At 53.0% G+C, this 22,818-nt stretch overlaps 1 protein-coding gene across 3 annotated transcripts in view; it reads right to left on the reverse strand.

Annotated features, from left to right (window-relative positions):
- ADAM33 (ADAM metallopeptidase domain 33) overlaps positions 1-22,818 on the reverse strand; it is a 54,018-nt gene that overhangs the window by 10,879 nt on the left and 20,321 nt on the right. For all 3 annotated transcript variants that reach the window (XM_090035111.1, XM_090035110.1, XM_090035108.1), the window contains exons 5-16: positions 21,486-21,562; positions 19,094-19,280; positions 15,819-15,884; positions 13,832-13,903; positions 13,219-13,385; positions 13,019-13,103; positions 12,632-12,774; positions 7,646-7,823; positions 4,627-4,716; positions 3,594-3,789; positions 1,754-1,862; positions 371-575 (exon numbers count right to left, since the gene is read on the reverse strand). In XM_090035111.1, coding sequence (XP_089891237.1) covers positions 371-575; positions 1,754-1,862; positions 3,594-3,789; positions 4,627-4,716; positions 7,646-7,823; positions 12,632-12,774; positions 13,019-13,103; positions 13,219-13,385; positions 13,832-13,903; positions 15,819-15,884; positions 19,094-19,280; positions 21,486-21,562 — 1,575 coding nt within the window. The remainder of the gene's footprint in view (positions 1-370; positions 576-1,753; positions 1,863-3,593; positions 3,790-4,626; positions 4,717-7,645; positions 7,824-12,631; positions 12,775-13,018; positions 13,104-13,218; positions 13,386-13,831; positions 13,904-15,818; positions 15,885-19,093; positions 19,281-21,485; positions 21,563-22,818) is intronic.

The following is a 22,818-nucleotide window of genomic DNA, read 5'->3' on the forward strand; positions in this document are numbered from 1 at the left end:
AATATTCCCGAGTGCTCATGGGGTCATTTGCCAAACAGAAATAAGTCAAGCAACCGCACGGCTCTATCGGTGACCCTGGAGAACGGCGCGGAGACCTGGCACCTCCAGACCACAGCCCTGACCTGAAGCGACCGTCTCTATGGATGTGAAAGGAGCCCGGGTCCCTCCTGACTGTCACCAGGGAGACTAAATAAGATGGAGATGGGGTCAAGCATGCCCTGTTGGCTCTGGACCCCTGGCCTGGCTCAGTCCCGTCCGTCTGCAGAGGTTAAGGGCTTCAGAGGCCGTCTCCTCTCAACCCCTGGTGTTACCTTGTCCCGTGCTCGGCTTGGCAACACCCCTTGTGCTCCGTCTCTCCTGGCTGGCTTACCATGCCATCCCCGCACTTGGTGCCGGTCATCACCAGCCCCGGGTCGGACAGGTCGCCCTCGTCGTCCTTTGTGGTGTAGACAAACGTGCCTCTGCATTTCACCTCCCGCCCATTAAACCGGATGGTGGTGTCTATGGAGACCGTGTTGGTGCCTTGGGGCTTCTTGGCAGAGCTCTGGCACTGGATCTTGCCGCACTTGGCGTCTCTAGAGAGAAAGGTGCAAAGACCAGGAGGAAGGCAGCCAAGAGGGGGGCTCAGGTGCAAGGTCGTGCAGGCGGAGTCTGCTACCTCCTTCCTGCTGGACCTTTTGTATGTGCCACGTACCATCTTGACCCATTGACGCCCAATACCCCAGCCCAGGGTGCTATCATCTGTCCTCACCCCTCACCCCAACACCGTGACACTCCCTTGAGCACCAAGATCAGCATCCGTCTGCCTGGCATGATGATCCCAGCCCTGCCACGATGCTGGGAGAGGGGGACACTCTGACCCCATGCAAACAGCTCTGGTCTCTACAGGGAACAGGACCAAGATGACCCACAAATGGCTTCATAAAGAGAGCGTATGCAGTTGAGTGTCTCAGCATGGACCGATCCCATGATGCCAGTGTGTTATTATCAGGGATCCTGTTTTTTTCTGATAAAAAAAAATCCCCAATTTTCAGATTTAAAAATGTAACCCAACATCCACATTTTTCCATGATTAAAATGAAACGCCACTAAATACATAGATACGGATATAGTGGTCCATGATTAAAATGAAATGCCACTAATATAGATAGATAGATAGATAGAAATAATGTGATAGGCCAAAGTAATATGATAGATAGATAGATATATTCATACATGCATACCTAGAAATAATGTGATAGGCCAAAGTAATATGATAGATAGATAGATAGATAGATAGATAGATAGATATACTGGTGTTTCATTTTAATCATGGAAAAATGTGGATTTGGGGTTACTTTTTTAATCTGAAAATTGGGGATTATTTTTTATCCCCCAAAAAAACAGGATCCCAGATTATTACTGGGCCATTACCACTTGGCTCCCAGACACAGACTAGCCACAGTGGAAAGCCTGGGACATCACGCAGACACAGCCAGCGCCCATATGCAATGCTAGAAGGAGAGGCCCAGCCTGGCTTCCAGCTTGACCGAGGGACTGGCAGAAGCCCCCCTGGACCGGAGGACTGAGCCCAGGCCCTTCAGCACACGGCCCCACCACCCAAGTGGGAAGACTGGCCTGGAGTAATTAAGGAGGGGCCTGCAGGCCGGCATCATCACCAGAGCCAGCTGCTGGGACACACACACACACACAACACCATCACGCTCACCAAGCCGGCGTGTCGCACGCGTGGGTGCAAACCCACGGCACCTACCTCCTGTCACACTTCATGTACTGCCCCTGGCTGTCCTTCCCGCAGTTCCCGTACGTGTTGCCGGCCATGTTGACGTCTTGGAAGCAGGCGTCGGGAGCCGGCCAAGCACCTACGGGGCAAAGGAATAAGTACCCCGATGAGATCTGGGCCGATGTCCCGAGAAGCGCGGATAAGGAGGGGAGAGGCAGGCGGCTGCTACAGCCAGGAGCAGGGTCCGGGAGAGCAGCCCGTGGCGCAGGCACAGAGCGATGATGCGAAGAGGAGACGGAGATGGAGACCGAGCAGCGGCTTTTGCTCTGCGGCTCTGCAGGGGAATTCAGTCTCCGGGGGCCCAATCCCAGCACCTTTCACCAGCTCTCAGGCACGTACCCCGAGGCAGGACACGGCCCTGCCCAGCAGGTAGCCCTAGCAACACACTAGTGGGAAGACTCTCCATCATCCCAAACCAACCCTCCTGCTTGCTAACCCACAGCCGGCAGGACAGGCTCCCCTAAGCCCATGCACAGTCCTCCTGCTCACTGGCTGTGCACGAAGGTGCAGCAGCGCAAGGCAGGGATCCAGCATACCATATTTTCTGACGCAACAAGATACACGCCTAGTTTTTGAAAGGCAGAATGAAAAGGAAAAAAAAAATCTTTCCTATCATAAGTAACTGAGTAATAGCAGCGAGGGAGCTGAGCTGCTCCACGAACCACTGGCAGATATGACTTTTGGTTTTGCTCATAAGCAGCAGAAACGGCTCTTACCATATTCCTCGCATATAATGCACACTAAAATTGGCAGCAGTTGGGGTTTGTTTGGGTTTTTTTGGTGGGGGGGTAGGGGAGGTGCGTGTTGTATGCAGGAAAATTTGGTATTCGTCCCCCTGTGTCGCATCATTTGCATGTGTTGTGTACACCGGGGCTCGCAGAGAGGTGCTGTGTTAAGTGTGTGTGAGGGGGTGGAGTAAAGTCACATCCGTGTGTAAGTACATGTATCTGGGTGCCCACAGTGACAGGAGCACACACTGGAGCACATCTGGAAGCACCAGGATGTCACTAACTCAGCTCCTTTTGGGAAAGCCCAGGGCAGCGATGGGTGGAGTGGTTTCCCATTGCCTCGGTGTAGACAAGCCCCCGGGGCCTGGTCACACAGGCAGAAGGAGGAAGATACTTCGGTGTCCTCACACAGCCAGAATAGCCCTGCCGGGAACCACAGTGCTACCATTCACTGAACCTCTTGTGGTGGGGGTGTCTGCCAGCCCCCTGCTTTAGCACTGCTGGTTTCTTGGAGGGTTTTTCCCCTTCCTCTGAGGCGCTGGGATGCTGGACATAGTTCAGGCCAGGGGTTTCTGGCAGGGTGCACTGAGGCTCCTCCTCGTACTTAGCAAACCCCGAGGGTCCCGACTGGAGGGGCTTGCTCTTCCACTCAGGGTCAGCCCCACCAGCAAATGTGGGGTTAGGTTGGCACAGACTGCGTGGGGGTTTGGCTTTCCTCTGTAGTGTGGGGCAGGGACCTTTTCCTAGGATCTTCTACCTAAACGGACCAACTCGTTTCTCACCCCTGCAACAGCAGGGCATCATCCCCCCTGCTTTTGCCTGTAGCAAATACTAGGGCACTGCTGGCGTTTCAGGCAATGTTTCCTGTAGCGGCTGCAAGGGGACTGGAGTCGATGGTGGCACAAAGGCCATTTCCAGCCTCATATTCCCCTGACTGCACGGGGGAATGGCCAGAGGTGCTGGGTACCCAGGCAAGCAACACCAAACTGCAACCCGGTTGGCAGCTGAGCGGCCAAAGCCTCCAAAAGCCCCGAGCTGTCAGTGCCCCCCACCATGCAGCTACGGAGGGAAGGAGGGCGCACCTGGTCCCCAGAGCTGGACGCACTGCTGCTGGTGTGTCAGGCACATGCCGTTACTGCAGTACGCCTCTCCACGAGCACAGCTGGAGCCGTCTAGCAGGTATACATTGGCTGGGCAGTAGGGTGAGGCCCCGGTGCAGTATTCAGGGAGGTCACAGGATCCGGCTTGCTCCCTGCACATGGTCCCGGCCATCTTCAGCTGCCAGAACAGAGGTGGGGGGAGAAACAGAGTCATTTGCACCTCAGGCTCATCAGCAGCACAAGACCGTTTGCAGGGGACAAGGCAGCCCTCAGATCTCCCCATCCCTGGGGCCCACGGATGGCCAGGACAAAAAGCCCAGGGCTCCAGACTCCTAAGGTGGGGACCCAGTGACAAAAGCAGCCAGAAGTGCCTGGTGGGAATCTCACAGGATTGTGGCTGGTCCTTTTGCTCAACAGCCGCTATCTTGGGAGCCAGCAGACAGGAAGGTAGAGCAGAGGCCTCAGTGCCAGAGCTGGGAACTGGATCCCACCACTGTGAGGATGATCCAGTGCCAAAACCGAGCAGCCAGTTACCAAGAAGCTATTTTGAGCATTTATAATGCAAACAGGAGATGCTTTGATAGAGAAACTGGGCAAGCAGCAGGTGCCTCTAATGATTTTTTAAACACAAATGTTACTAGGAAATAAAGCAAGAGTGTATTTGGGCTTGTTCTACCATCCCTTGGCAAGACAGGACCTGGACATTCACATCAGCGGTGGCAGCAGCGATGGCAGAGGTAGGGTAGCACGGCCAGGCCAGTAGCAACTACAATGACCAGGCTGGGCTGGGTTTAGTTTTTTTTGTTAGCATCACAGGAAACGCCCATAAGAAGTTGGTTTTACTCCACTTCGGGACAAACTCAGCCGTCAAAGTACTGGGTATGCTATGTTCCCCCGGCTCCGATTACACACACCTGCCTTTGAGCCGGACCACAGGCTGAGAAGGAGTTTGCTGGGTCGGCTCCTGTCCCAGCCGAGTCCCTCCCCGCCCCACGCCAGGCCAGGTTGAAGGTACCTTGCAATATTGACAGCAGTCGCCGTGGGCACATTGGGCTCCGGCTTTGAGCGTGCAGTTGTGCGCATTGCAGCAGGGGTTGGTGCACTCCTGCATGGAGAGAACAGATGCGGGGGTGAGCTGGATGGCAGGGCACGGCAGCACCTTCGAGGCTAACAGGTGCGGAGGGGCAGGGGCTTGCGTTCGTCTTGGAGGTGCCACCCTGCCCTGCCTTCTGCCTGGCTCCAGGCTAGCAGGCTGCCCACCTTCCTGCTCCGGGATCAGCTGGGGGCTGCTGCTTCTTCTGACTACCCTAGCTCATCTCTCTGGGGCTGGCTTCTACAGACCCTCCCCTCCAACAGGACACCAAGCAGGGCTAGGTCCTGCTGCACCTATTAGTCACTTAAGTGCATTTAGGCACCCGATTGTGAGTCTGTTCCACCCTGTGGTAACTGTTTTGCTGGGACTTGGGCAGGGTGGCATAGGATCCCACCAAGAGCCCACCAGTCAGAATAGCACCTGCCCCTTTGCACTCCCAGACCACTCCCCAGCTTTGCTGTTGAAGTGCTATATCAAAAAAAGGTGAGCGTACTGTATTGTCTCGCATACGACAAGCCTTGGACTATAATACACACCTTGTTTGTGAAAGGCAGAATGAGGAAAAAAAGATCTTTCCTTGCATAATAAAATCTCATTAGTTCGACATCAGAGCCTTCACAGTGCTGGATACCTCAAAGTTATTGTCACTCCACAGACAAAAGGATACGTTTTTGTTTGCATTATGAGCTAGAGAAGTCAAAATATGGCTACTCTGAAATTCAGAGCCATTTTTTGGTCCTTTGCACCATAAACCCATGAAAACTTGTTTGTCTGCTTCAAAGTACAGTAATACTGGGTGCATCTACACGGTCATGAATGCGCCTTAGATACTGTGCGTTTAGTTTAGTACTTGCTTAAAAAAGTCATAAGTGAATGCGCAGTACCTAAAATGACTGTGCAGTAGCACCAGCGCATGGTTATTACGTGACACTTACTGTGCATTAGCCTAGTAACACTGCGCAGTTGGCTATTAGCATGGTTTGTGCTGTGACACGCTACTGCACAGTGTTATTAGGCTAATGCGCAGTAAGCGTCTCATGTAGACGCACCCACTGCGTAGATAACACTGCAAAATTAGACGTGGGCCAACAGACACAAGCTAGTTAAGGAAAAGTTTCGGCTAGACATAGGGAAAAACTTCTTTTCCGTATGGGTAGCTAGGATCTGAAACACACTCCCAGCAGAGGTGTGCAGTCGCCATCTCTGCCGGTCTTTAAGAGGAGGCTGGACAAATACCTCGTTTGAGCCCAACTACCTCCTGCCCATGGCAGGAGACCAGACTTGATGGTCTTACAGGTCTCTTCCGGTCCTTCTTTCTATGACTCTATGATTAGTCTGCAGAGACAGGGAACTTTTGTAGCACATGGCTTTGTAAGCTGTGCTCAGCAACAGTCCCCACTGCGTTCCAGCAATAATTCCAGCCGTGTGCGAGGCCAGTGCTGGTGAACATCAAGGCAACAAAGAGGAAGAAGAATGAGTTAACAATTTCACAGAAGTTCAAAGTGCCATACCAAGTAGATAAGAAAGCAAAATCCCAAATGGAAATCTCTATATGGCATTTGTCCTTCTATACTTTCAACCTATTTGAAGAATCAGGATTTGATAGAGAAGATGGCAATGGGGAAGGACACAAACCCGGGATGAAGAAAAGAATCCGAGGTGCAAAGCATTTGGATTTAGAAAAAAAAATGCTTTAAGTGGCTTTGTGACGTGAGGGTGGATAATATTCCAATATCTGTGCCACTACTTAAAGAAGAAGCAGATTAAATTGTGATGAAGCTAGAAATTGAGTTTCGGTGTTTTAATGCTTGGCTCCAGGGACTCCAACATCATCACAGCATCGTTTAGCTTTTTGTACGGGGTGAAGCCTATTCCATCAATGTCGTGGTTGCAGAAAATTAGCATCAAGGTGTGAAGCCAATTCTGGACAAACACACGCTGAAGTTTTTGTTCAATGAGGAGGAGGCGGGACGTTTTCTTCGAACCTGCAGCCTGAGTGGACACTGGCACGTAAAGGAGAAACGTGTCGTGGTGGAAAGAAGAGCAAATAAAGGCTCACCTTGCTAGTCAGCTGCAGTGCAGATGGCAGTAGGAAACTACAGCTACTAGTGGTGGGGAAGTTGAAACCCCCCCCCGGTATATCAAAGGCGTGAAACACTTGCTGTGCTTGTGCACAGCCAACACAAATGCATGGATGATAATTAAGTTGTTTCAAGAGTGGCTGTTCCAATTTCAACAGAGAATGGCATGCTAAAATTGAAACGTGCTTCTGCTAATTGATAATTGAGCCCTCAATTGGGAAGGATTAGGCCCAAAGCATGTGCGTGTATTCCTTCTCCCAGCAAGCACCACGAGCTACATGTAGCTCCCTGATCAGGGAATAATGCACCATGTTAAGATGGTATACAACTGGCACATATCTCCTGCAGGAGGTTTTGCAACAGATTTGCACAACCGGGACCTTCTTGATGCTGTGAGAAAAGTTGTCATTGCATGGGATAAAGTCCACCCCATGTCATTGCAAACTGCTCCACGAAGGGCGGCTTGAAACCAAGTGCGAGCAAGACGATCCTGAGCTTCAGGGAGAAATGAACGGTCCCACCAACTTCCAAGAGTTCAGTAGCAGTGATGATAAGGCATCAACTTTTGCAGAAGAAAGCAGTAAAAGAACAAACGAAGCCACCCCCGGGCAGGAAGACGTGGAAAAAAATGAAGAAGCAGAAGAAAATGTGGAGCTGGATCCCGAGCAAGCATGCAAGTTTAAGAAACCGAGAAAGATTATCTTGATATGTCCTGTACAGTGGTTTTATCCCAAACAGGCCTGCCCAAAAAACCCCATTGCAATGACCTGCAAAACCCCCATTGCTGCAGCAGATAATCCCAGCGCCTCCTTGGGCACGGTGACGGAGCCCAGGTCTCCTTGCAGGGCCAGGGGACCTACCTCCAGCTCCCCACAATCGCACTCCTCCCCATCCTCCAGGAAGCCGTTCCCACACTTCTTGCCCACCACCAGGTCCTTGGTGTCGGGCATGTTGAAGAGGCACATCCCGCCGCCCTTCAGGAAGTAACTGTCCAGCTGCCTCTTGCTGCAGGAGCTGAAGACGCGGGGGAAAGGGTGGCTGTGGGGGAGAAAGGGAGAGGTGGGGAGGCGTTGAAATAGGAGCAACCAGTTCACATGGGACAGGACAAGCTACAAGAGCAGGAACGGCTGGTAATTAGCACAGGATCTTGCAAGCACACTACTGTGCATACACCTACGCAAGCACGCTACTGTGCGTACACCTATGCACCGCTGATACGAGGCAGGCCCCGTGCCCACAATCAACCACTAATGAAGCAAAAAACCCCTCAAGAATAGAAAACCCAGCTGCATCTCATCCTTCAAGGCAACAGTCCCCTAGCAGGGCAGGCTCAGGAATACAAATCAGTCGGTACCAAAACCAACAGCCCTGGAGCTGTTCAAATCCATGCCCAAACGAAGCTACAAATTTGGCAAATACTGGAGGGGAAAGAAAGCTCTATTTTCCATTAGGAAAAAAAATTGTAATTCCAGGGCTTGATAGAGCAAAACCAGCTGGAGTTTGATAACTGGATGTTGTATACAGGAAAATATAGCCTGCAACATCCCCATCCATGATGATCACTGAGGATGAATGCTCTTACTAACTGGCGCAGGAAAATGTCTCTTTGGGGCGATTTAAATACTGCAGTTAACAATACAGCTCCTTTTTTCCCCACCCTGAAAAAAATTAAAAGCAACATGGAGGAATCCTGATTTGCCCAGTGAAATAAAACAAAAAGCCAAGCAATGATATACTCTGAACAGACAGGGCACGGGGTAGGTTTCATGGTATATCCTGAAGAGAAGACACAGAAATATATGACATCTGCACATGCTGCTGTAAAAGTAGCAAGAACTCACCTTCCTCGGCTTTGCAACAGCATGGGGGAGGGGTGTTATCTCTCTCTAAAATTATAGCAGCAGAGGAAGCAGGCTGCAAGCTATAGGCTGAGCACCTATTGTCACTTCCTCGCAAGTCATCTGTGGGATAAAAACTTCTCACTTTGGGTCACAGCCCAGAAATAACTATTTGTTTTTCTATTTCAGAGACATCTCTTTAGTCACAGGAAAGGGGAAGGGATGTGTCAGTTATGGGGGATTAATGGTTTAATACATCCTCAAACACACTGATCTGCCCCAACACACCTCTAAGTGTGCAAACAACAGAAGATCAAAACTTGTTGCTGTTGTTTTTTATTTTTTTTTGCACTGGGGAAAATTTCAAATTTTCCACCGAAAAACTGAAAGTGAACATTTTGACTGAAAAACCCCAAGCCTGTCTCCTTGGTCAAATTAAATCTCCCATGATTTGCTACGGCAGTGGTTCTCAACTTCACCAGACCTAAGGCTGAATATGCCAGCTCTTTGCTTTCATTTGTTTTTTTGACAACGGGCAAATACTAGAGCGTTTCTTGTGTTGCGAGCCCACCGCGGGGCAGAATCGGATTCCTGCTGGAAATCTCTGCGTTTATCTTGTGAAGCGTGTGTAGGTGTTTGCAGGGCGAATATTAACAGTGCCGATATTGCACAGCACCCTTAGAAAGACATCATAGACTATGAGGGCTGGGAGGGAGCTCGGGTCACAAAGGACACACTGCTGGTTCCTATTCAGCTTATTGTCCCGTCACCGCCAGGTCCTTTTGTGCAGAGACGTTGCCCAGCCAGTCGGTCCCCAGCCTGTAACCTCGTAACACCCTGGTTGAGCATCACTGAGCTATGATACCCCTCCTGCAGAGGGGTCAAGGCACTGCAGGAGTCCCTGGCTGCGGTCCATTCTGGGCCATGTCGTCTGGCTAGGAAACCTACCAAGAGCCACAGAAATCAGGGCACCTTCCAGACTAACTGGCTCAGAGGGATGCGACCTTCCCTAGGGAACAGCCTACTTTGTCGGATGCTGTGACCCTACCAGAGGAGAACGACCATGAGATGACCAAACTATGGTCCTGCCATCCATCGCAGCAACGCATCCAAGGGGAAACCATGCGGTTTGGAGCCTTCAGCTTTTTCACGAAGGAGAGGAGGAAAAAAACCACATGGGAAAGATCGCCTGCGTGCAAACACTTCCCTTTCACTGAAAACCCAATTTGCCAGGCAATGACAAGGGTAGACAGAAACTTTTCCGATCTGCCTTGACTGATAAATGTGAACAAACAACCAAGTTTAGTCAGTGGGGCAGCCAAAGCAGTACGGCATTTCAAATGATCTCAGGACCTGCCCATCTTTGGTTTTTAGGTGTCTTCCAAAAAAAAAATTAGCCCATGCTAGCACCCTGCAGCAGCAGGAATTCAGGAACAATCGTATTTGCTGGTTTCTTAGAACTAAGCAGCGAAACTAAGCTGAGTTTAATGGTCAACCCAACTCAGCTAGGGAGTACAAATGAAGAGATTCGCAGTTTCTACTGGTTTCTCTCAGATCCGCTGTTTGGGGCCGGGCTCCTGACCTGCAAACTGGGATTCCCGGTTAAAAAAAAAAAGAAAGAATAAATTTCAACACCTCGAAGCATCAGATTCACGTAGGGAAAGATCCTGCATCACTTCACCGCTTCTGTCTTCGCAGTGCACGCGCCTGTTTTACCCGCCGATCTCAAGACACTGCAACTGTGGTGCAGCTAGGGAGCCCTCCGGCCTACGGAGACACGTCCCTGTCTGCACCTCGAGCGGCTTTACAAGCTGCAAGGCTTGTAACGGCAGGAACGAACCGCCGTTCCTGGAGAGAAACACAAGCCGGTGACGGCTCTAGCAGATGGCATCCATTAGCCCCGCTCCCAGAGCTCGCCTGCTCGAGTTGCAGGCTGGGAACCGCACGCCTTTCATCCCGCCCCACTTCCGCCAAATGTCTCTGCCTCCCTTGCTCTCTCCTAGCCGCTCGGCTACTGTTTGGAGGCCTCCAGCCCTGTACCTTGCGTGCCTATATTTCCTTAATTTAAGGGCTCTGTTATGCACATAATGGCATGAGGAGCAAAGCAAGCAGCAATTTGCTTTAAAATATCTGCACAGACAAGGGGGGGACTGCACCACGCAGGACAGGCTGTGCCTCCCCGCTTTGCCTCGCTGCTGTCAACAGGGAGCTACCAAAGACTTACATCCCCTGGCCTTGCTTTCCGTGTTCCTGGAAGCAAACTTCCCGAAGCTAGAGACCCAGGCACCTCTCTCCATCAGTATGCATGTGCCTGGCTCGGCTGGCGGATGCCTTGGTAGCATGCAGCAGCCGCCTCTGCCCCCCGATGCTCCACGCAGCTGTGCTCAGCAGCTGGCTGCGCTCTCCAGGAAGGACCCAGATGCTGTAGGGACCACTAAGGCAGCAGGAGTATTTACACTCCCTCCTGCTGGCAGCCTGCTCAGTGGGGATCTGGCCCCAGGACTGTGTCGGTGATTAGCTGTAATCACTTAGCACCCCAGAGCCACCACTATAGGGCAGGACAGGCGGTTTGGGCAGGAGTTCCTCAAGCAATAAAGCACGTCCGTGCTCAGTGCCACTGTGGCGTAATAACGTTAGGCATTTTCCAGGAAGGAATATCTCTAGCTTGCATGACCTAATGCATATTGAGCTAACATCCAGCTGCTCGGGGAAGGTAATGCGATTAGGAGGCTCCGGTGCAGTGGGGAGGACGGGGAGCCTGACATGCATCAGGCTGTCGCCACCGCCCACTGCACTGCAGCCTGGCCATTTCAAGGCACCGGTGCATAAGCAGGCTGAGAGCGATGCCAGCATGGCATGGGAGTCACACCGGAGCCTCGAACCAGCTTCAACAGATCCCAGGGCTGAGGCTAAAAATCTGCTGTTTTCCAGCCTCCACCCTCGGATCACACTGGAGCCGGTTTGAGACTGGTGTGGTACCACCGTCTATATTTAGATCACAGAAAACTTTCCGAGTCATATTCATGCTCATTACAATCTCCACATTTCAGGGGTGTATCTGGTAGCTGTGTTTGTCCGAGACAAAAGAAATGCCAGCCTCTAAACCTGTTGGTTCAGGGATGATACCTTTTATTAGACCAGCTATGAAATTGCAAAAAAAAGGGATCATTCTTTGCAAGCTTTCGGGCTCATGCGCCCTTCATCAGGCTTAGGGAAAATTAAAGATGGCACACGTCCCCATATGTAGAAACATAAACTTCATTTTGTAAGGAGAGTTGAACCAAAAGTTTTAGAGTTTTGCATTTCTAACAATCGACATGTAACACGCACTAAGTGTAACGTGCGACACGGCCCTTACACACGTCGCCCTGCCGAGCTGCACGGCGGCGTCTCCGCTAGGAGGAGGGCACCGAAAGCACCCGGCCTGGCTGGGGCGAACCACAATAACCGCACAGACGTGCAGCAGGCTGTGCTGGAAAAAACCCCAGTACATTTTATGCAGCGACTTGGAGCAGGACAGCAGATGCATCCGCCTACGATCCTGAGACAAAGGCTTTCTCCCAGGGCAATCGCGATGTCTGCGAGTGCCTCAGTTCTCTGCAAGTCCCACTTAAAACCAGTTTGACTCTGCTTTCACTGGAGGAGGGCACAGACCGGCCGTTTCCATTTGCTCACTGCCTTGATGGCGTAGCTGTGTATGTCCTGAAACCGGTATTAGGGGAAAGTGCCCCTTCCCCACGCAAACCCAGGTCTCAGTCATGGCAAAGCTCCTGTGAAATACCCCCCACAACTATCCTCTAGTCAAGGATTATCCTTTAGTCCTTAAGGGGAGAGGGCAGCTGACGCACACAAAGTAGGGTCCCTGAGCAGGATAGGGGCAAACCTCCCACCAGCCCCTATAGCACAGCTTGTCTCGCTCCCCAGGGCCATTTTAGCAGCAGCACCCCTGAAACCTGGGGGTGCCAGATCTCCCTGCCCACCCTCCTGCCCCGCTGCACCCTCTCTTACCCGGTCGCAGCCGCCATGACGCAGCCCCCCTTATCGGGGGTGGCCTCCACGCAGCATCCCTCACTGTCGTGGCTCATGCCAAAGTTGTGCCCGATTTCGTGAGCCATGGTGGCGGCGGCTCCGATGGGCAGCTCCGAGTGGTCCTGGCAGAGGTGGGAGGGAACGGAGACAGCACGAGGGTCAACTCGGCGTCTGGCTGGGTAGCGAACAACCCCAAATCCTTAGATCAGAGGGGAAGAGCAAAGAGCTTTGCAGCGCTCCCACCCTGGATATCACGGACAAGAGGCTCAGGAGCGGGGGGACCCTCGGTGACGGGGTGGGCAAGCCGGGGGTGGCTTCAGGGGTGCCCCAGAGAAGGGGTGAGGAGTAGGACCCCCCTCTCCATACCACGCTGACGCCTCCCGAGTTGTCCGCGCTGCACATCCCCTCCAGCGGGGCCATGCCGATAGTCGTCCCTTGAAACGTCTTGCCGCTGTCCAGACGCACCGGAAACGAAAAGGATGACGGGGGGAGCTGGGCGTTAGCGTAACCCCGGCGCACCGTCGGGCTCAGCCCGGGGCTGTGCAGAGGGACCCGAAGAGACTCACGTCAGCAGCTGGGCGTTGTCGTGCTTCTTGCGGGCCCGCAGCGCCCTCTTCCACTGCAGGAAGGACCAGAGGGTGGTGTTGGCATCGCTGGTGACCGTGCACTGGTCCCGCTCCGTCCACACCTCCAGGCCGATGAGAGCCACTTTGATGTTCAGGGACCTGTAAAACTGAGCGGCAGGAGCGGGCTGAGCCGGGCATCGCGGCTGGGTCACCTTCCACCCGCACGCTCCCGGCCTCTATTCTTCCTGTCATCACTTAGCCAGCGGGCATCCAAAGCCTGGCTTTGCTGGGTGACCCAGGGATCATGAAGAAGTGGGGCTGGAAGGGATTTTCAGAGGTCATCTAGTCCAACCCCCTGCCAGAGGCAGGGTCAGCCCCGCGTAAACCATCCTAAACAAATCTGTTCTCGAAACTTCTCGTAAAACTACCATCAACCCCGACGTAGCGCGGGTCATCACACCCAAAGCTGCCCCAGGAAAAGCAAGGGGACCCCAGTGCCCTCTAGCCAGCAATGTCCAGCTTTAAATCTGATAGCCAAAGTTTTTCTGATATTATGATAGGCCACGGGGATGCATCTACCCTGTAAATACCAGCTCCAAGGGCTGCCCGCTACCTTGTCCACATAGTTGGCGATCTCTAGGATCCGCTGCTTGGTGTGGCCCAAGTTGCGATCCTGCTTCTGGAACTGGAGAGACAGGGAAGAAAGACGATTCAGGCTAAATGGGACGATGGACTTCAGCCTGGCCCCAAACAAGCCCTCCTGGATGTAGGACGCATCTAATACTGCTAACAGATGCCCACCATCCCATCTAAGCAAGGCAAGAATCGCTCTGGGACCCTCCAGGAGAAGTGCTACAAGGGAAGGGGATGACTGGCGCTTCACCCAAACCCCAAATTTGCCCAGCAGGGTCCTCATCTTAATATCCCAGGGGGCCTATCTGTCCCCACCGCGGCCTGGGCCCCCGTCTTCTCCTGCTGCCGGTCCTTTGGCATCCTCGTGATCGCTGCAGAGATGACACAGAGCAGTTGGGAGCCAACCTTTTTGGCAGACGTGGCACAGTTTGGCCCCGCACCCTCCCCAAGTGCCACTCTGATCCCCTTCCCCTGCCAGATCTGCTCTCTGCCCCACGCTCTCCGTCTAATCTGCTGCTCTGCTTTCTGCCCCCTTTCCCTGTACTCTCTGGACAATCTGCTGCTCTGCTTTCTGTTCCCAGCCCTGCGCTCCCTGCCCGATTTGCTGCTTGGCTTTCTGCTCCCAGCCTCGTCCTTTGGGTCTGATCTGCTCCTCTGCTTTCTGCTCCCAGCCCCATACTCCCAGTGTGATGTGCTGCTCTGCTTTGTGCTCCCAGCCTCATGCTCCCCGCCCGCTCTGCTTTCTGCTCCCAGTCTTGTCCTCTCTGTCTGATCTGCTCCCTGCCCCCTCTCCAACCTGCCACGTGCCACACACACAAGCTGCCCGTACCACTTTTGGCACCCGTGTCGTAGGCCAGCCACCCCTGGCTTAGAGAACAAAGTAGCAGAAGGAGCAGACCGCAGATGTGTGCTCTTCATTGTGGTTTGGCAGCGGCAGGGGAGGAGGAGGAAGCTTATAAGCCGACTCTCTGCAGACCAGGCTCGAAGCCCTGGGCCAGACCGGGCACCAGTTGCAGCTCTCCCATTCTAGAGACTCACGTGTCCCATCCTTGGCAAGGCCAAGACCTGCTAAGGGGCTGCCCTAACACGCTGCAGGCCCCAAGGCCGTGAGGCCATACACCGAGGAGCCCTCCCTGCCTCGTGCATCAGGCCATTAGAAAAGCCAAGGGAATTTCCTCTTGGCTGAATCCAGCCCGGGTCTCACTTCCCATTCAGCTGTGCGCGGGAGGAAAGACTTCGCTCTGGCTGTGCCACGCTTCAAGGGACCGCACCAGGAAAGCTGTGGCCAGAAATCCACAGCTTGCACAAATTTGCTATTCTGGGGTCTTGCAGCTGCAGAAATGTTGCCCCGTCCTTCTTCGTTTGATTCAAAGAGCCTAAGCAGGCTCTGTGTCAGGTGTCTGCGCCCCAGGCCCCACATCCGGGGAGGTGCGAGTGCAACACTAGTGATAAGTAGCCCACCCCAGTTTCAGTGTCTGAGCAAAAGGGAATAAAAGGCTGAAGGAGTGAAAGATAAAGGGGTTTCCTTTGGGATGCCCCAGCCGAGCTGAGGAGGAACACGAGCCCTGGGGCTGTTTGCAGGCAGAGCCAAGACCTGGGCACAAGGAAAGCTCAAGCATCCAGCAGCCCCAAGCACAGGACTGGGAGCTAGGAGCATTTTATTTAAAGGGCCATCAGCCTTTTATAAAAGATCCACCAGCTGCCTGCAATAGTCGCAGATGGATCTCGGTTATGCAAGAAACCCCTTGCTTCTAATCCCCTGCGTTTCATCTCTGTGCCCGGGGCATGTACACGCTGCGTCTCCAGCTGCCAAGAGCACTTGCTCCCTGTCCATCCACTTCTGTTCCCGGGGCCCAGGTCTGGGAATGCGATGGGAAGGCAACTGCCTTGCCACTGCATGCAATGCCATGACTTGCCACTGCATGGGAAGACAAGCTGGGCCCCCTTGCCAAGAGCCCAGTGCTCACCAGAGTGTGATCAGCAACGATGAACAGCTCCATGTACTTCATGGTCCTCCAGGCATCTCTCCTTACCTGCAACACAAAGAGCAGGTATCACAGCAAGGATAGATGAGGCAGCAGGTACATGACAGGGTCCAGCCCGCATCCTGCCCTCCAAGATCACACGCGCTGAGAAGTGGTGCAGACCTTTCCAAGGACACAATAGCAAGTGCAGGGAGTAATGGCACGTCTAGGCTTGTTATAGGATGGCTTGGGCATACAACACGCCTACAGCAGCGTAATCGGCCTTTCTACCCAGAAGCAGACACTCAATGTAGATGGTTACATGGTGCACAAACCTTGAACACAGGACACACAGTGCACACTGGTATAATTTCTTTGAATCCAGTCCAGAATACTCCAGGAAAACCAGGATACAACTCTACCGGTGAAAAGTACCCAGGGTGCCTGCCATATGTCTACATCTTATCCTGGAGTAGAGGTTGCCTCGATGCAAATATGTGCTTCTCTGCCACTCAGTGGCATGGTGCTGTAACAGCACTCCTGCAAACGCTACTCTGGAGTAACCACCCGTCTGCCTCCTCCAGGATCCAGTATAATTTACATCAACCCCTGGCCAACAAGGGGTTAATTTGAGCCCCTGGGCTTTCACCTGGCCACCACTTCCTCTACTGCTCTGGCTGCAGCAACAGCCCAGGTCTATGGGCTCCCCGCCTCTTGCCCCTGCCCCAAAGGGGCAGAGTGGGGCAATAAGATGCAGCACAAGGTCCTGGGGGTGCCTCTGGCATGGTGCAGTGCAGCAGCACAGCCCATGGTGGGGGAGCGAGAGGGACACACGCACACACACAAATTTATGGGTGGGGAAAGTGAGGCACAAAAGAGGGGAGGGAAACATTGGGGAAGGAATGCAATTTTTTTCAGTTTTAACAGGGCCAGAATATCCCAGTTAATGCCCAAGCTCCAAAAAAAAAAATCACTATAGGCTTTTTAACAACCTAGTGTTCAGTTTTAAGCCTCGTGCAATCCAGTCTAACCTTGGACATCACACTAAGTCATAGGGACCAGAGGGAACAGCACCAATTCCTGCGGCCCTGAGCTCTCCTCTGAGGTCTCCCATGTGGGTCCAACCCAGGCTGGACCCTGCTTAGCTCGCAACCACTGATAGCAAGACCATGGGCAGATCTACAGTTTTGAAAAGGGTGGGATGCACTATGACATATATTATATATGTAGATATAGATATATGTGTGTGTGTGTGTGTATCATATATGTGTGTGTGTGTGTGTATCATATATGTGTGTGTGTGTGTATCATACACACACACACACACACACACATATATATTTGAGAGAGAGAGAGATCTATCTCTATATCTATCTATATAGATAACCAAATATATATCTATCTCTATATATATCTATAGATCTATATATATCTATATCTATAGATATACAGCTATATCTATAGATAGATATAGATATAGATATCAGACAGCAAGGTGCATCATGACATATAATACAATACTCATTTTACTCCAGTTAAAAAGAAACTAGAAGCTTCACTAATAAGTAGGGGACAAAGCAAAAAAACCCCAAAAACCTTTAGTGGACTGTGTACTCATTTGCTATCTCATATATTATATATAAAACCACAGCAAACTAGGCAAAAATAACCCAATGATGTTTCATCAGTCCTGGAGTCACTACAGTTAAATGTTTGTCTCTTTTCAGATTCATGAAACAACATCAAGCCTTCCTGAGCTTCTGGACGGTGCCTCCAATGCTTTTGCAATTTCCACACCAGAGCTAACGTTCACTTTAGTTAACATTTCTCCACCTGAGTTAACGTTTTGAGCTAGAGTTACAAACAGTCTGCACTGCTGTGAAATGGGAGCATTTCAGGACTAGGCACACTGCAGAAGTAAGGGTAGCTGGAGTAGTGGACCCATTAAAGCCCACTGAAAAGGAAAGAGGGTCGTTAGCGCCTGTGGCATGAAGAATGAATCAAGTAAATGACAATGAGCCAAGACAGATGACGGGTGGGGAAGTGCCCAGAGCCCCCCTGTGATGGCCAGAACCAGAAGGGTTAAACGGGCAACTTTAACAGGAGAAATCTGCTTTTTGAAGGTATCTGAAGTAACCCATAGGAGCAGTTTCTTGTCTATCTGGAGGAAATTTTGTATACAGCTTTTTAAACTAATCTTCAAACAACAGGAACTTTAAAAAGCAGAACTGAAAATTGTAACTGCAGACATAGCTAATTTATGAAACGTTGCTTAGAGTCAGTAAAAAAAACAAACTAGCAAATGTAACCACAAGTTATAATTACCATAGTGAGGTGGACTTAAGTGGGGACATGTTAATCTCAGACCTCAAAGTGATGTGGTGCGATTTGCTTATTGGGTAAAACCAAGTTTGGACAGTGATTTATTATAATAATTTCTAACACTCTTTAACCCTATAGGATAACAGCTATAAAGTAACACTATGGACGGCGATGTAACTAAAAAATTAGCATAAACAGGATATAAAAGAACACGCATGTTAAGTAACCCTCAGGGAAGGAGGGAACAAAAAGGTCATTGCTGTCCCATTTTTCCGGATCTCTGAATGAAGACCAGATCCGGACCGAGGGACTTTCTCTCCGGCTTTCCCTCTGACAGCCCAGCTCAGAGACGTCTCACTTCGCTGAATCGACTTGCCGTGCATCTTCTAACCGAGTGGGAACTCTTGGTTAATTTCTTTGTCTGTTTCATCATCACCGGCAATTTTATTTGGTATTCTTACATTGTCTGCTTATTAGCTTAACCTTTTTACTAGCTGTCAGATGTGCAAACTATATTTCATAGATGTCACAGACATCAGGGCTGGAAGGGACCTCGGGAGATCGTCGAGTCCAGCCCCCTGCCCAGAGGGCAGGAAGTCAGCTGGGGTCATAGGATCCCAGCAAGATAAGCATCCGATTTACTCTTGATATTGATACTCTTGATATGACCGAATGGATGGGAGGGTGGGCTTGCCTGTCTTTTGCATCTGCTTCCCAGGGAGATATCTTTTGTGGCTATACGTAAAATTTATTCTTTGTTTTTTATAAGTGAAACTTGCCATTGCTTTCCTTCCCAACATCACCTCCTCGATCCCGGACCAAATAGCCCAGCGGCTAATAAAGTTGCAGTGCTCAGTCAGTCTGCAACTAAATAAATTGATGTACTCCGTGCCCAGCTGGCCTGTGACACCCCCACACACCTCCCATGACACCTTGAGAGGAAACCCTGGCCTTACCCGCTGTCGCGCCGGCTTGACGACCCCGATGAGGTCGGCGATGTTGCTTCCCAAGTGCTCGCTGTGCCCGCAGATCCCCCCCTCGATGGGCAAATGCTCTGCCCTGTACAGGACATGGTGCTCGGGGTCCGGGCTGCCGAGGGGCTTCAAGTAGTAGCTGTCATTGCTGCTCAGCACGATGAGGCCGCTGGCGACAAAAGGGAGAGAAAACCGAATGGATGGGAGGGCGGGCTTGTCTGTCTTTTGCATCTGCTTCCCGGGGAGCCGAGGCCTCGCACGCTGCTGGCGTGGCAGGAGCCACGGGCAGCTTTGAGCGCGAGCAGAGGCCTTGGCGGAGAAGTGCCTGCGGATACCGGCTTGGGCTCCAACCCAGCGAAGCACAGGAGCGCGGGCTTAATGCTAAACCCCCGAGTAATCCCCGGGACTGCAAATGACACTGTAAAGCCAGCGAGGTTCTTTGGGTAGATGGGAAATCTCGCCTGCCGACGTCCTTAGACCAACACGGCTACAACGAAAAACACAGGAAAGCCAGGCACGTGGCCCCGTGCTGGCTGGATTGGCCCCATTAGCTATGGCCATCCAGGTACGGCGCAAAGGGAGCGTGAAAGGGAGGATGGGGATGTTTGGCCAAGGCAGAAAACAAGAGAGAAGGGCTGGAGGTCTCAGGGAGGGAGGGGAACATGGAAGAGATGCAGGCAGGCTGGGGAATGAATGAGCAGCCCCCAAAATCCAAGGATCCAACACTTTTGCGTCCGATCGTGACACTGTTGCACCCAGTCGTGCTCTGGGGCTTTCTGGGCTGCAATTCCCCCTTCCCGGGTCTTCCAGGGAGCGAATGCACACGCTTTGCCCCTGCCCAGAGCCCAACCTCCAGCCCCAGGGAGGCTGCTGGGGGCAAAGGGGAACAGAAAACAGCTGCGGGTCCCTCTGCTGCCATCTCCTCCCGTGGCAGCCCCAGGAGCCCCCACCACGCTGTCCAGCCTGAGGGACTGGTGCCCAGGAGAAGGGGTGCGCTCCCCGTCACTGGAGGTGGGCCAGACGACCCCGGCAGGGATGATTTAGGCGTACCGATGTCTGCTCTGCGGCGGGGAGTTCAGCTCCCAGGCTTCTGGGCTTTGCTGGTTGCCTGCTCCCCCCGTTCCTGCCAGATGTGTCCAGGTGTTTTTATTTTTCCAACTATTTGAGTTGGTCTAATAAAAGATATCGGATTTACCCAAAAAACCATGTCTACCAAGTGTTTTTAAGTTTTCCTCAGAGGCACTGGGTGCTGGCTGCAGGCTGGGGGTTTTGACTGGGATGCGGCCAATGCTTCTGCTGAAACTTAAAGGCCTGGCTAAAGGGTCTCGCCTCTGCTCAGGGTCGGACCGATTGCCAGGTTTAGGGTCAGGAGGGAATTTTACCCCACGGTCAGGTTGGTATGGATGGGGGGAGTTGCCTTCCTCGGTAGTGGGGGGGCACGGCCCTCTTTCCAGGATTTCTTTGGGGTGCATTAAGCTTTTGTAGAAGCGGGACATTGGCTGCCGTGGTCCCCCTGCTTTCCCTATGGCAGCTTCAGGTGTTATGTCTTGGATGATAGTTTTACAAAGAGTTTAGCTTGTGGGTTGGTATAGGATGATTCGGACGGGGCTGACCCTGCCGTGGGCAGGGGTTGGACTATGTGACCGCTGGAGCTCCCTTCCAGCCCCACTTTACGGCTCAGCAGGCAGCCTCCTCGCTTGAACACAAGCCAGGCCAAAGCCCAGAAGTGCGACTAGATGCAAAAGTCCTAGATGCCTCTGCCTTCACGGGCATTTGAGGGGCTGTTCTCCTGGCCGTTTTGCTCTCAGGACATATTCCTGGCACGTTTGCCTTTGTGCAGCACCAGCTCTGCAGCAGACGCCTACATCCACCCTGACGGATGCAGACGGCAACCTTCATCGATACAGAACCGGAAAAGATCTCTTGGGACGTCACCTCTAGCCCCAACCCTGCTCAAGGCAGAATCAGCTCTATCTGAACCATCTCATGCCCATCCTGCTCTTCAAACCTTGCAGCGAGGGAGATGCCGCAGCCTCTCTAGTGAGCCTGGTCTGGTGCTGAACCACCCTCCTAGCTAGAAAGTGCTTCTCCGGCTCTGACTGCGCTAGGGCACTGGGTGCCAGTGCAAAGGACCAAGGAAGGGATGCAATAAAAAAAAAAAAGGCCTGCATTAATCTTCTGGGTCCTGCATTAATCCTGATCTAGCAGGACTAGAGGGCCTGAACCGCGGTGGGACTGAGCTGTGGAGCTACTGACTGGAGGACCAGCGGCGCTGCCTGCAAAGCACGCGCGGCAATTCTCCTGTTGTCCCGTTGCAAGTCCCGCTGAGCGCGATGGCCTGAGCCTGGCCCTCCCACCTCCGTTACCTCCTTACCTGATCCCCGAGCAGGTGCTGATCACAACCCAGGAGCCCTTGTACCCTCGGACGTGGCCGTGGTAGTAACAGTGATCCTGGGGAAAGGGCAACACAACTGTTGGCGGCCGCCGGCTGCAGAACAGACGGGTCCGTCCCTTCCTGCACCCACCCAGCATCAGACCAGCCCGTACTGGGCATGCATTATATGGTTCCCCCCACACTCCCCCGCAAAAGGCTCTGCCTAAGAGCTGGAAATGGACCTGGCCTCACTTGTCCTTTCTGCAGCCCGTGCAGGGCACGGTGCTGAGTTCAGCCAACAAGCTAGAAGGGCCTGATCCTGCTGCTCTGGAAACTGCAGGGTGACACCGAGGGCTGCATGGGAGGCTATGCCGCCGTCCTCTGTGACCCCGCTCCCCGTGCGTGGGGCCAGGCAAAGCAAATCTCTCAGAGTCCCAGGGGCCTGGCTGCTGTTCCCCCAGGCTACGGGTCAGGCAGCTTGGGCAGGATCTCATCCCTCCCTTACAAGACAAATACCTCCCTGGAACAGGCCAGAGCCAGATGCAAAAGGCGGCCCAGGATCCCAGCTGTTCTGCAGCCAGCTCTCGAAGCCCTTTACAGGGCAGCTTTTACCCCCATTCCCCAGACAGGTAAACTGAGGCATGGGGAGGAGGAAGCATCTGGATCGATGCCGCTTTGCAAAGGGCTTTCTGGAAAGCTTTTTCACCACCAGCTGCTCCCAGGAGTTCAGGCTGGGACACCGAGGGCCTCCTCCGCGCGGTGAAAGGAAGACGAACATCTGGGAGGGGGAGCAGGGAGGAGGCCGGGGGAGGAAGGCCTCCGAGCGAGGCGGCCAGATGGAGGAGGCTTGGAGCTGCACGCACAGGCGGGGGAGAAGCTGCTGCTTTCTGGCCCGTGTGTTTATTTCTCTCGACCGGGAGGTGCTGTCTCCGGTCCAAGAGACACAGGCCGCCGCGTGCTGCTCGCATTCCTGACGCCGCGCGTGTCAGCGGCCGGCGGGGACAATGTCGCCCCCTTCTCGCCCTGTGCAAGCGTGCACCGGGGAGGGGGCTCCGGCGGCCCAGCCGGGGGGCAGTGCCCGAGCACGGGGGCCCACGGCCTCAAAGCCCAATCCAGCCGTGCCCCACATGCCCGGAGGCAGGGCGATGGGGTCCCGAGCGGGGACGAGCTGCCCCGGCAGGGTCTGGCGAGGCCGCTGGAGGGGACCGAAGCATCGGTGACCTCGAGCAACCGCCGCGCCTTTGCTTCCGTAGCCCTGCTAGGCAATTATTTGGCTTAAAGCAGGCTCCGCTATGATGGGCCCTGATTTCAGCCGCGCTCTGTAGCATCAAGC

This window comes from Crocodylus siamensis, chromosome 2, assembly GCF_052110815.1.
Source record: "Crocodylus siamensis isolate JL-2025a chromosome 2, ASM5211081v1, whole genome shotgun sequence".
NCBI lineage: Eukaryota > Metazoa > Chordata > Crocodylia > Crocodylidae > Crocodylus > Crocodylus siamensis.